Raw genomic sequence first — 14,300 nt, forward strand, 5'->3', positions numbered from 1 at the left:
TGCTGCTTTGTTTTCACAGCTCTGTTAAAAAAGCCAGTGGATCGAGTGACTCGCAGCACACTTGTCTTGCATGTAAGTATCTGAAGGGGAGTTTTCAAACTTTAGACTGCTGTCCTATTTTCTTTGACCTTCACATTTTCCATGGAGCTCCAGGACTGCAAAAATAAACCTGTGCTGCTTAAGAGCTTCTTCCCTTTACACTAAGGAGATGGAGTCTGTAGGTAGGATGCTGCTATCTTTTCAGTGATATCACCAAGTGCAGAGTATTATTATCTTCTAGAGATAAATCCTTGCTCTAATCTATATGAAGAAGCTGGAGCATTTTGTCCTACAGCTCTAATTAGGGGCACTCGAACCCTTCTGCCATCCAGTGCTGTTCATGATTGTGTTCTCTGTTTTGTGTTCCTACTGTCAGGATTTGCTCAAGCACACTCCAGTGAGCCACCCTGACCATCCCCTGCTGCAGGATGCTCTGCGCATATCACAGAACTTCCTCTCCAGCATCAACGAGGAGATCACTCCTCGCCGGCAATCCATGACTGTAAAGAAAGGGGAGGTGAGTCTTCCTGCTCTTGTTATTTTCTCAGTTTCTAAATACTAGTTATGTCTTTTCTGTAGAGCTGGCTAGGAAGTTATGCTGTTAATCTGTTTGTTGCTAAGATACAGTTTATGCAGTGTCCTTGTTCTCTAAAGGATGTGGTACAGCTCCCTCTGTTTTCTCTTCAGAAAACAGTTTGGAAACCGAGAGGAAAAGTATGATTAGAGTTTTGTCCTTAGCATTGTCATAATCATTTGTCATACATCCATTTCTATGATGCACATTGCCGTGCACTAAATGGATTTGTATTTTACCTGCAAACTGAAACCAAATGGGAAGCCAGGGGGGAGAAGAAGGTGAGGAAACATCAGAAGTCATGAAAGATTAGGAAAAGCTGTTTTCCAGAATCTTAATTTTCACCATAAAATTAATTTTCCGCATCCTTATTTCTAAAGGAGAGTGTTTTAAATGTGACTGGAAAGCAAAACAAATGGAATAGGTTGGGAAAGCCAGGGAGATGACTGACTCCTAAGAGTGTAATATAACCCTTCTCGGCTCTGTTAGGAGCTGGACTGCACCCAGAAAGGTCTAAGATGTGCAGATCCTTCACTTGCATGCAGTGTTGTGCAGGGAGGCCACAGAGTTTCTCTGTGGTGGAGTCTGCATTCCTCAATGGCTTGATTCGGCTGCCTTGTAATTCCATTAAAAAGGGGTTCAGTCCCTCCTGATGAAGAAAGGCCAGGACTGGCAGAAGTGTTGAGAGAGAGAAGGATGTAGGAGGTTGGACAAAGGGAGGTACAGCTCAGATAGTAAATGTGTAAGAGGAACTATGGCAGCATTCCAGACATGGGCTGATCAACAGTGACCCAAATTACCCTGTGCAAAAACATCTCTTACAAAGCCCAGGAGATTGTTAAGATACCATGAACCTTCATGATTTTTTTCCCAAATCCTGACAACTAAACGTGCTTGCTTTTAGCTGTTAAACTGATTTTCAGCTGACAAAAGGTTTGCTGGAAGCTGCAGTTCTGGGAATTTGGTGCACTTTGTCTTGCTTGTTGTCTCATTTTGTCAACCGAGGACACCTCCAGCTGAGAAAAGAAGAGGAGAGGCCAGGCAATTGGAGGCTGAGGCAGAAGCTCAGCCATCAGTCACCAGTGCCTCAGTGATGGGGGATGGCCTCGTTAAAGTGACTGCTGATTGAGTCATAACAGAAAGCACAGGCTAGAATGCCCCTCGAAGGGGAGGGAGCAGTTTGTGTTCTCTGGTTGTCTGTCAGCATCTCAATGAGGGGTGCAGGCTTTGAAACGTGTCATGCAGAATCCTAATGAGGTGCCTGAGCCCAGGCAGAGGGGCAGGCTCAGGAGGATGAACCTGATGATCACTTTTTGGAGCAGTGTATTTGTCAGATCTTAAAAAGCAGGAAGGGAGGCACGGCAGGACTGGGCTCAGCAGGCCTGTTCACACTCTCACTGGTCCTGCAGTGACTCCAGGTATGATGTGGGGAGGGAGGAAGAGGACATACCTGAGGAGAGCGCCGTGGGTATGCTGGGGGGTACTGGGAGCCCTTTGTGCCCTTCCTCACTGCACACAGCTTTTACTGAGCCCAGGGAAGAAAAGGACTTGCCTTCCACTCTGGGAATCTGACCGGGAATATTTTCTTTAGTCATTTGGCACCAATATCCCACTTCTATCAAAGCAGTAGTGCCCCAGTTGAGCCCTCTGTGTCCTGAGAGTCAGTATGTTCACTCTCCATGTAGTAATCCAGAGACAGAAATCTGCTCCTGGCTACTCTGTGTGGGTTAGTGATGGCTGTTCCTTCTACAAGCTGCTCAGCTTGGGGTCATAGCTGGGTTTTGTTTATGCCTGTAAATCTTCCCTTTTCTACTTACCCTTTCCTCCCACTCGCCTTGCTGGTGCTTCCCCCGGGGTGACAGGACAGTGTGTGGATTGCATCTCCTAATTGACTGCTCTCAATGCATAATGCATTTTTTATTTTAATGAATCACCAGCTTGCTTTGATGGCTTTTTTCATTATTTGTCTTCCTCCCATTGAAGTTTCCTTGGCGGAAAGGAAGGAGGGTAAAACAGCCTTTTCCCCTCATGTATTGCTTAGGTGCTGATCTCAGTTATCTTTTTTCCCCAGTCCTTGCCTTTTATGTGGAATATTTTTTCCCTTTGAGTGTGTTGTGGGGAGGAATCAAATCTCCTTTGCCAGCCTCTTGCTCCAGCTCTTTTTTTCAGGATTGCTTTGAACTGGGGAAAGCAGCCAGTTGTTAATCTCCCTAGTGACAGGCTGCTAAGGAGGGGAGTGTAGGTCAGGAGAGAGTACAGGCTCATCAGCACAGTGTTCTTCTCTTTTGCAGAGGTGATTCCCTGCTTTGGGAGCAGTGACTCAGCCTGATCTGCCTGCTGGCTCCGTGTGTGATGCCAGGTGTCCATCCTGTGCTCCAGCCCCCTGGTTCTCCTGGGCTCCAGAGGCTTTGTTCTAATCTATACTTATGCATAGGAACTGGAAGGTTTCTGTCATGTGGTTTAATTTGCTGGGCTGGATGAGTATTGCAGGTAGTGCAAAGAGATGGGAACAAAGGGAGTAAAATCCCTCACCAGAGGGCCAGAAAGAGCTGCAGCAGGGAAGGCAATATTGGTGGAGTGAGCCTGTGAACAGAGAATTTGTTCCTTGCTGACTGTAGCAGACTTTGCTAAGGACCACGGTATAGAGGAGCCAGGAGAGTGCCAGCCTGGCAGCACAGGGGAGCCGGGGGGCCATCTCTGGCCTTTTGGGTCTGTTTCCATTCAGCTTGATCCACTACATTCTCTTGTTCCCTTCTTTTCTTCCCATCTTTCTACTTTTATAGTTTTACCTTTTTAACTGCTTTTTAATGAATAATCTACAGGTATCCACTTTGCTAACCCTCTAAATAACAAAGCAAATGCATGGAGGGGAAGGGGATCTTAGTAGGTCTATACTTTGTGGCTCGGAATGTGAGTGGTGGAGAGTCACCCACTGGGGCCATGGAAGAGGCATCTTCCTTGTTGCTGTTGATCCTTCTGCACCCCTATTGTTGTCTTGGTTTAAACAGGGAATGAGGTTAAGGTTCTGCTAGGGACAGTGCCTTGGGGAAGAAGGAAAACAAATGCTTTGAGATGAAGGATGTGCCACTATTACATTCAGAAGGAGGGCAGTAATAACCTTCTCTAGTCTTACTAACAGAACAGCTCTAGGTACTGCATGTTGGGTTTTTTTCAGCTAAGCCCAGATGCAAATGACTGTAGTGCTTGTGTCTTTCCCTGCCAGAAGTCAAGGCTGGTGTTTCCGGCTAATTCAGTCCATTTGTGCAAAGCACAAATGAAACTGCAAAAAATTGCAGAGTTCACTTGAGAGGTGGTGGTCCCTTTCTTGACTGCTGTTCCTCTCGTGCTCTTTGCAGAGTGTTGTTCCAGGGCAGTTCAGATCAACCTGAGTGTGGTGGCTGCCACTCTGCCTTGCCCTGACCATGTACTCCCACTCTCTCTGAAGTGTTCATACCGATGTTTGTGTGATCCCACAGTGGCACAGAGGAATGGAACCTGGAATTTTGGGTCACTGCTGGCTGAGCGGCTTCATGTCTGGTCTCATCAGCACCAGTCCAGACACAAGGGAGCTGACAGGCAGCTTTTTCTGCGATCAAGCCCAGTGGATCACATCACAGATCAGCTTGTGCTACTGTACACCCTTTGTCCTTGCCCTGGAGAGAAGAGGCTGCTTGGCAAGCTGCTCTACCATGTTTCTAAATGTGGTTTTAAACTGCAGTCAAAGGACTGGGTATCATTGCCTTAAGCTTCTGTTTGGCTTTGTAGAGGCCAAGTGTGCTAGAGAAGGAAAAGGACAAAGGACATGTGCAAGGGAGCAGAAGTGCAAACTGAAGCCTTTGAAAAGCTGGAAGCGAAGCTTAGGCACAGCCATGCACAGCATGGGGCCTGGTGCCTACCGCTCCTGGAGGCCTTGGGCAGATGTTGGCAATAGAGCACTCAGAAGTTATCTTGGCTGCTTCACACTGTCTTACAGCTGGAGCCAGAGAGCTCCTGGTGACAGGAGCTTTGGGAAGAAAAAAAAGACTATTAAAATGCTCAAAGAGCAGCCAGTCTAACTCCCTAGGCAGAGCATCCCTTTTGGTTTTTTTTGCAGTGCTGGTCTTGCAACACACTTACACACACGAGGAATCATTTTCTTCCTACGCTCTGTAGAAAGCCGAACCACCTCTTCCTCACTGACACGTGCCAATACCCATCCCCTGGTTTTCCCCTCCTCCCTCTGCCTCACACATGTCCCAGCCCTTCTCGGGGCTCTCACCCACACGCACTGCAGGCCTCTGCTGTCACCACATCGGATGAGCTCTTTCCTCGGCACACAAGCGGGAGATGGCCTTTTGTGCAGCTGTGGGTCTGCTCGAGTAGGTTTTTAAATTCCACTTTTGTAATGTGTCTCAGACAAGTTGGCCACACTTCCTGAAGTTAATCAGTCTGTGACAGCAGCAGGATTTATCATATGCAAACAGCACAAAAACACTGTAGGATGAATAGATGAGCACAAGGTAGTCGTGAGCTTGGTAGCAGAGGAGGGGAAGATGTTCAGTGACAGAGGTAAGAGGAGGAGGAGGACAGCAATAGGCAATCCAAACAGGATAACCAAGCACTGGAAAAGGTACAGGGAGAGCTCTTTTGTTCAGAGCACTGAAGCGGGTGGGAGGAGCAGATGAAAACACGCAAAGAAAAGCAGGGCCTGGAAAAGAGACTTGGAACTTATATTGCACCAGTACAGGAGCTTTGCAAGAGCCACTGAAGGTAACAGCACAGGCCTTGTGCGAGAGACTAAAGATGATCCTAATTCACTCTATTATGATACAAAATCTTCACCCACACTTCCTGGAACATCTTTCTGAAGCTGTGCTGAGCTCCTGTGCTGGACACCTGACAGTCTTGGAGGCCCTCTGTGGAAGAGAGGGGATCACTCTGCCACTCTCCTGCTGCTGTCGCCCTATCACCCTAATCCTATGTTCTCTTGGATGTTTATTTGGTGTTTCTGTTGTTAGTGTTATTTCAGGCTATTTTAGGAAATCTTCAGCACCTTTGGTAACTGTAACAAACAGTAACTCCGGGAACAAGGTAGAGAGATGGTTTCCAACATGAGAGCTATTGTATGGCATGTTCAGCATGATCACCCAGCCAAAAGACCTTGTGTTTCAGGAGACCCCATTTAATGGGAGGCCACCAAAGGAATAGCTGTTGGTGGCCCTGGGTGGGAGGAGTTGACCAAAGTGTTGGTTCCAAAACTGCAGAGCTGAGGAAGCCTCCTGAGTGGCGCAAGTCCTGTCTGAGGGGCCTGCTGGCTCCCCCAGGGTTGGGAGAGGATGGGCTGACTCATGTCAGGAGGTCCAGGAAGGTGCCCTTTGCTCCCACGCTGTGGGGTTTGGCAGGGATCTGGTAAGCCATTGGGAAATCCTTTTATTGTTTCCCTCTGACCTGCTGCACCTTCAGGCAAGATGACTCATTTGCAGCAAAGGATGTGCCCCTTTGCTGGAAGTGCCCCTCCTCAGCCCCACGGATGCTGAGCAGCCTGGGGCATGCCTGTTGTGCCCAGCCCTAATGAAAGCCCTCTTTTCCAAGAAAAGCTGGTAGTAAGGAGAAATTTCCTGACTTGATCCACAAATGTTTTCTCCTGTACTCTCCTCCCCAAATGCTTGGTTGCTCTTGTGGCAGTTCAAACCCACTGCTTGCTGGAGGCAGACCTTCCCAACTAGCTCCCACGAGCAAGAAGATATGAAGAATGAAGGGTCTGGGAAGCTCAGTGTTTCCTTCTGACTGACTGGAGTATACCCCTTTCACCTCTTTCCTTCTGTTCCAGCCCAGCTTAGGAAGTACAGGCTTGTCCTCTCCCACCCAGCTCTCTTTGTGGGATTTTTTGCTGCCTCGGGGTTGCACTGTGTCTGTGTCAGTGATAGGGTTTGGTTCCCAGGAGTGCTAACGCAAATAAATTCAGTGCCACCTCAGCCCCAGGTGGGAACTGTGAAGGTTGTTGAGTCGTTTGGCATGGAATGGCTGAGCTTTCTGCTCTGGTTCTGGGGAGATGTGCTCTCGGCAGGGTGCTGGCCTGGGGCCTTGGCTCATCTCACACACTGCCAGTGCCTGGCAGAGGTGGACAGAAGGTCAGGTCAGGACTGTACCTTGTCACTGCCAGGCAGGGGAAGGACAGTGCCACATCCTGATGGGTAGCAAAGATGAGTAAGCCGTGAGAACATCTTTACACCTACGAACAATGTGCAGAGGTTGAGCTGGCAGCAAGCAGCTATTCTCATTGCTCCAGAGGAGCTGAGCTGATTTGCAGTGTAATTAATATGCATCAGATCTAGAAACTTGAGATCAGGGGTTTGGCTTGCTCACAAAATATCTTTCCCTGCTTATTATTGCTCCCAAATGAAATTCTTTGCAGGAGAGGAGATTGTTCTTGCTACTGACAGCATGCCTCCTCCTGTTTGTTTATTTATTTTCAAAGCTCAATGTTTCTAGTTCCCTATCTGGGGCTTGCTCTCCAGGCAGGAGGGAAAGGCGTGCTCAAGTGCCCATCAGCAGCAAAGGCATTAGTGCAGGCAGGAGTTATCTCAAAAAGCATAGAGAAGAAGCCAGGAGGATCACACCCACCTAAAAATAAACACTAACATATGTACAGGCCTTTCTGAGCTGAAGCACTGCTGGATGCCAGATCTCCCCAGAGTCCTGCCCGGAGATGCTGCAGCAGTCTGCCAGGGAGCAGCCTTGCTTCCCGCAGTTCTGAGAAAAGTGCAGTTTTTGCTGCCCTGCTCACAGATTTCCAGGACCTTTGTGTAATGGAAGGCAGCACCAAGATGAGCTGCTGACTCCATGTGCTTTCACAGTAAGTTGTGGTGCTTGTGTAGCTGCAGACAGGAAAATGCAAACTCTTAGTCCCTGTCAGGAAGTGTAGGGTGCTGTGGGACAGACTGTGGAAAGACGAATGATGTCTGCAAGGGCATTTCTTTGTCACATGTTCCTTGCCATGATGCCTGCTAGGCTCAGGACTGATGTGGTTTGTTTTCATTTTGGAGAGCCAAGATGGGAAGAATGGTAGGCAGGAGAGGCAGCGCAGGGCTTTGCACTCCCACACCCTCAGCAGGGAATGCGTTCAGGGTTTGTTAAGTCACGCAGCAAACAGAACCCAGGGGCCTCACCTGAGAAACTGAGGCATCACTTCTGGTGTGGGTGTCCTGACCTTGCCCAGGGGAGCTGCTCTCGTGGTGCCCTGTGGAGACCCTTCTCTGTGTGTGTCGCTGGTGGGGGTCACAGCCATGGGGCAGGGCAGCAGGGCCTCAGGGGCGAGTCCTGAGCATGGGGGTGGGCAAGGCTGGCAGTGAGACAGCTGGGGAGATGCTGGTTAGCCCTGGACAGGGTTAGCAGAACTCTCCTGTCTCCAGCCACAGTGCTGTCTAGGCAGATGTGGGACATCTGATGTGTCACTTAGTGGTGTCAGAAGAGCATCCTCTTAGCTGGAATAACAAAGGAAGTACAGGTCAGGGAAGAGTTCCTTAGCATGTGTGGGGAACCTGGTGGTTCCTGCTTGTACTGGCTGCGAAGTGAGGCAACACTGACAGTTATACATATTGGTGGAAATAAACTTTGCCCAGAGCTGAATGCCTTGCCTTCTGTTTGAAAATCTGTGGGAGGTATCTATTCCAGGTGTGCACTGAGTCCTGCTGATTCTGACAGCACAGTGGAGGACCTGAGCATGGAGCAGGGCATGAAACTTGTGTCATGGTCACTGAAATGAGCACACAGCCACCTGTCTAAGCGCCTACATTCCAGCCTTTTGGTCTTTCGACTATGGAGTCATTCATCCCCCCTGCCTCCCCCATAAGGGAACTAGGAAAGCAGTGTTTCTGCCTACCGATATGTGCGCCTTCTTTAGGAGGCTGTAAAACTCCCTGGAACTAGAAACACGATTAAAGGCGTCAGAGTTGTGCAGCTTCTTTGCATCTTCTAGGTTTGGGGAATCTTTATATGGTATATAAAGAAGATTTCAATAGGCACATGGTGAGGGTAGATCCAGATGGTCCTTTTAAAGCACAGACTGATAAGGGACTCCTGAGAAGTTTGCCAGATACACGTGTTCAGGAATTATCCCTTAACAGCACTTGCAATGAAGGAGCAGCAATGGCATTCAGCTGTTAATGTTGACAAAGTCGTTATGGGAATGGGAGAGGAGGGGGTCGAGGAGAGTTTTGCTATCCCTGCTGGGGTGGCTGAGGCTGATGCTGGGAAGTGACTCTGGGAGAAGTGACTCTGGAAGAAGCGGTGTTTGCTGCTCTCTGCTGGCTTGGGAGGGGACGATCCGCTGGCAGGGATTCAGGGATTCTGGTACGAAGGAGCTGGGCAGTGACTCACAGCAAACTGCACTTGGGTTCAGGAACAGGTGATGGAGAGAAGCCCGAAGTCTGACCCAATACCAGGCAGGGGAGAAGATGCATGGCTCTTTCTGTCTCTGGGAGAGAGGGCTGCAGCAGGGAGCAGAGTTGACAGCAAGGAGTATTTAGTAGGCTTTTTAAATTTTCTGAATTAGACAGATTTACTGAATTTGCTCTGGTAGGAGTCATGTCTAAGGACTGTGCTGCCCTAGTGCCACATGTGGAGCTCATATTGCACTGAAACATTTTCCCTGTTTTTTTCCCAGCACCGGCAGCTGCTGAAGGACAGTTTCATGGTGGAGCTGGTGGAGGGGGCTCGCAAGCTACGTCATGTCTTTCTTTTTACTGATCTCTTCCTGTGTGCCAAGCTCAAGAAGCAGATAGGAGGGTGAGAGTTTCCTTTTGGACTTCGTGCTTTGCACCTCAGCTGCAACAGAACCCTGGGTTTGGCCTGCAGTTTTAGTTGCATATGGATGGACCAGACCTGGGTAACCATAATCCACAAGATGTAGTTAGACAAGAAATGATTGGCAAGCTGGGAATGTTTACTGTATGAGATCCTGTCTAAGTCCTGACCCCTCAGGAAAGGTTAATTTCTCCCATCCATGCCCTGAACCTACCTAGGAGAGCAGGATATGCTGTAGCTGCTGGTATTCTGGACAAATGTCATTCATTTTTCTACTTCCCCTTTCTTTTAATAGGTGACATTCTTCACTTTCTTTTGTGACTGAGGTTGTTAATTTTGGCTTTGCAGCTACAGCCTGTTAACAGTTTTACAGAAAAATGGTAAAGGTGCAGTAAACAGACTATGTGTCAACCCTAAAGTGCAGCTAAAAAGCAGTTTTGTTGGCATTTTTCACAAGTGAGGGGGGAGGAACCATTACCAATGTACTTGCCTCAAATAGGGCTTTTCTTCATTTGGTAAATGTTCTTCTTGGGGAGACCTCACTCAGCTTATTGCCCTTCTCAAGCAAAAAGTTATGCTTGCCCTTTTCAAAGCACGTGCTAGTGAGGAATGAATCTTCAAAGGGGTGGGACATTCCCAAGAGTGGATGTTCCTGACAGTAGAAATGAAGAGGGAATAAATTACATTAAACATTTAAAAAGGGAGCTGCTTATCCTGGTGAAATCCCTGGAGAATGGCAGCTGTGAGCTGTAGTTTCTCTCCCCAGTTGGATTACACAGAGGTTTATATCCATTGGCTCACCTGCCCCACCTTGGCCCCAGCTTAGGCAGGAGAGACCCAGGTTCAGATCCCAGGGGGCCACCAGGTCACAGGTGTGGCACAGCTTTAGAACTTTGCAACACCAGGGGCTTTGAAGAGAGAGCACACAAGACTGAAATTGTCTGCAGGAGATGGATGTGGTTCCTTAGGATGAAAAGAACTAGATAACAAAATAAGTTGCCTTGTTATATGCTGTGCTGGCTACTGGCCCTGCTAGTCTGTCTTGCTGAAAAGCAGCCTTTTGTCAAGACTTTCTCCATATGGGAATGACAGTAAAGTTGGGCCAGTATCTGTATGTTATGCACTATAGCAGGGAAGGACTTGTGGGAAGGAGTGGGTGTTGTCAAACCAAGTGGGTGTTTACCAGTAATAGTAAAATGTTTGGACCTTCTGCCTTTCAGAAAAAGCCAACAGTATGACTGCAAATGGTACATCCCACTCACTGACCTCAGTTTCCAAATGGTGGATGAGTCTGAGGCAGTGCCCAATATCCCATTGGTACCTGATGAGGAACTGGATGCCATGAAGATCAAGATATCCCAGATCAAGAATGACATCCAGCGGGAAAAGGTAAAGGAGTTGAGCACTCCGAGGCAATGCAGACTCAGTGTCTGTGCTCAGATGAGGTGCTGGTGGCAGCAGCTCTCCCAGGGCTGCACAGTGTGGGGAGCCAAGCTGCAACAGACCATTCAGCAGGGGCTTGTGATAGCCAGGTGCTTCGCTCATGCTAGTGCACAGCCTGGGTGATGCTGCCCTTTGAGGAGGCACAGATAAAAAGACCCTGTAGTTGTACCCAGCAGCTCCTCTACTCAGCAAAACCACCTATGAGCATCAAAGTGGAGGGCAGGGATCTTATGCTGAAGACATGAGAAGGACTGGAAGTGTTACTTGCCAATTTCTGGCTGTTGAATTATGATCCTGCCAGTGATTTTGATCAGAAGCCATTTACTCTTGAATTTTAGCAGGCTCAGTTATGCCTTTAAAGCTTTTTCCTACTTCACAGATGTCAAAGCACCAGCAAATATATGGAAAACAGCAATTATGCTGACTGGACAGTCTGACATGGACATAGTGTCTCTGGCCCAGGCTTCTCTTTGCTTGCAAGACATGTTTTCTGAGAGTTGTTAGATCACAAAGCTTCCTGGACCCTAAAAGAGAAATAAGAGTTTGAACACTGGTGATGTGTAGAGCAGGATATGAGTAACATGGATGTGCTGTGAGAAGATTATTCCCCACGCTTCCAAAGAATACGCTTCTGCCTCTTGGTCCTGGCTGGCTTTTAAAGAGGGCTTCCTGGAAAAAGTAAGGTATTAGGAAGAACACTTTGTGGAAGCCTTTTACGCACCAGCTGCAGGTGTCTAAGACGTGCTTTGGTGCATCAGTGCTAAACAATACACATGGCTGGGTTTGGGACTGGATTTTATCCAGGAAAAACTGTATTTTTATTGGACCTCTGATGAAAATGGATCAATGGGTGGTGAGTAGGAGTGTTCTGGGCGGCTTCTAGAGAAGTTCCTTAGAGTCTTCTTAGTTAAGAACACTTGGAGGACCTGGCAGTGATATGGCTGCTCAGTGACATGATGCTACTGCAGCACCTGGAACAGAAAATACAGGTTACAGCTGGGACAGTGGCCACACACCTCTGCATTTCAGCTGGGACAGCTGGAATCAAGAAACAGAGCCCAGTCCAAGTGGAGATTCTGCAAGTAACACCTTTCTGAGCAGCTGGGAGCCCTGTGGATCCTGTTGACAGCATTTCTTCTACTCTGGGGCCATTTACCTACTCACAGGGTAGAGACGGTGGTTTTCAAAATGGTGGTTAATCTAAATGGGGGCAGATTTGGAGTGTAACACGTGTCCTCTGTCTCCCTCTCTCCCACACCCTTCAGAGGGCCAATAAAGGCAGCAAGGTCATTGAGAGGTTGAAAAAGAAGCTGTCGGAGCAGGAATCCCTCCTACTACTGATGTCTCCCAACATGGCCTTCCGGGTACACAATCGCAACGGCAAGGTGAGAGCACACCCTGTCACCCTCAGGGGCCAGAGATCAGGGGCTTGTGTCTGTGACTGTACATGCTCCTGCACAGGGAGGGCTTTGTGGCCTCTGCTGTGTCCTCAAAGCACTTTGCAAGCAGCAGACACCTCACCCTTGCTGTGCCCAAGGTTATGATGACATCCTATAAGGCTGTGACTAATTTGCATACAAGACTGGCATTTAAGAAATAACCATAGAAATGAATCCCCTATCTCAGCACCAGTCCTGGTGGAGCAGTAGGAACAGCCCTTCATCCAAGATCCAGCTCTGCAGCAGCTGCCTTCTAAATTGCCCTGTGACTTCAAGGCTTGGCACACTCAGGGCAGTGTCCTCAGGGCTGCAGCTGCCCCTGCCAGGGTCGTCCTCTGTCAGGGGTGTTCCCTGCTATGGCAGTGCTGTAACCTCTCACCGTGGCCTTTCCATGCACATGGCAAAGGAGTCTGATAAGGTTGTGTTGCTGCTCAGTGAAAATCCTTGAGCTGGTCACTGCTTCCTGACTGTCACTGCTTCATCAGTGTCTAGGCCTGTGCTGGAGGCTTCTGGCCATGGGAGCTGATGCAGGGCCACAACTGCCCTTGGCAGGGTGGGGCTCTGTTAGCTCTGACTGTCTGTGTTGGTGCCACGGGCACATCGCCAGAGCCCTGCCTGCCCTGACAGAGATGTGATGCAGGACAAGTGCTATACATATATACACAAGCAGAACAGTGTATCCAGCAATTTGCACTGGAGGACGGTGGGAGCAGGCAGGCCCAGCCCACAGTGGTGCATCAGACTAATGCATATTTTTATATTCTTCTGTCTCCTATATTCTATTCTGTTTTCTTATATTCTATTTTCTTCCATGTTCCTGGGTAGAGTTACACATTCCTCATTTCATCAGACTATGAAAGGGCGGAGTGGAGGGAGAATATCCGGGAGCAGCAGAAGAAATGTGAGTATCTCTCAGCTGTCATTGGTACAAATACTGTGATCTTAATGGAGCAGAGGTCCAGAGGATAAGGTGTGGGACAGGCTTCCCTGCCAAAACAGAGATCTGCGTTGAAATCCACAGTGCAATATGGATGTCTCCTGTCTGAGGCTGTTTGGGGAACTTCTGGCTGCAGCAACATGGGAGGAATGTGTAGAGAGAGCACTTAGTAAGTAAATGTGTGTAGAGATTTTCCCATTTACCCTAGAGATCAGAGCTCAGTGCAGTTCCAGGGAGAGGGAAGAACCGCACCCTTTTACCTGTCTCCATTCAAAAGAAACCTACTTTTTTGGCATGGTGTTCTTGGCTTTGCAAGGAACTAAGAGCCCCTCTATTTCCTGTGAACCATCCTGAGACTTTACTTGGAAGAGGAAAGAAGTATGCCCCCAGTAGAGTTGGGCTGCAGCAGCAATACCGCCCTGAGCACCCCGGTGCTGCCACTGAGCAGTGCCCAGGGAGCACTATCCTATGTGTCCCAGGATGAGGGGTAATGCATCCAGCCTCTCCTTGGAATTTTAACTCCTCTCTCTTTCAATCTCCATGGCAGGCTTTAAAAGCTTCTCTCTCACATCGGTGGAGCTCCAGATGCTAACAAATTCCTGTGTGAAGCTTCAGACAGTCCACAACATTCCCCTCACTATCAATAAGGAAGGTAAGATTTTTGGGTTTTGCTTTCACATGGTGCAGCTGCAGTGAAACTCTCCCCCTGCCTGATTTTGTGCTTTCCCCTGGAACTGCTCTTGCTGTTCCCTTTTGCTACGGGTTGCAAGCATCCTCCAGTATACATTAATCAACTATTACACGGTCCTTTCATGCAGCTGTTGTGCAAGGTTTAAGAGTGCCTGGTGGAGTCCTAGCCCGGGACAGCTTTGAGCTATGTCTGAGAATCCTTTGGAACAACACTAGTTGGCCAAAATTGTGTCAGGGACTATCCTAAATTACTGCTTAATCTGCTAGTGTAGACATAACCTCTATAATTTACTTTTTCTCCTTGGAATTTCTTCCATGCTGTCTTGCTGATGCTAGAACTGTCACTGTAAAAGCCCCCCAGTGCCAGAAGGTATTACAGGTGCCACTGACAACG

At 48.4% G+C, this 14,300-nt stretch overlaps 1 protein-coding gene across 2 annotated transcripts in view; it reads left to right on the plus strand.

Annotated features, from left to right (window-relative positions):
- BCR (BCR, RhoGEF and GTPase activating protein) overlaps positions 1-14,300 on the plus strand; it is a 95,692-nt gene that overhangs the window by 65,510 nt on the left and 15,882 nt on the right. For both annotated transcript variants that reach the window (XM_008632086.2, XM_017732247.1), the window contains exons 7-13: positions 20-72; positions 416-556; positions 9,258-9,379; positions 10,618-10,786; positions 12,106-12,225; positions 13,105-13,180; positions 13,764-13,868. In XM_008632086.2, the coding sequence (XP_008630308.1) occupies positions 20-72; positions 416-556; positions 9,258-9,379; positions 10,618-10,786; positions 12,106-12,225; positions 13,105-13,180; positions 13,764-13,868 (786 nt within the window). The remainder of the gene's footprint in view (positions 1-19; positions 73-415; positions 557-9,257; positions 9,380-10,617; positions 10,787-12,105; positions 12,226-13,104; positions 13,181-13,763; positions 13,869-14,300) is intronic.

This window comes from Corvus brachyrhynchos, unplaced genomic scaffold, assembly GCF_000691975.1.
Source record: "Corvus brachyrhynchos isolate BGI_N302 unplaced genomic scaffold, ASM69197v1 scaffold864, whole genome shotgun sequence".
Lineage (NCBI taxonomy): Eukaryota > Metazoa > Chordata > Aves > Passeriformes > Corvidae > Corvus > Corvus brachyrhynchos.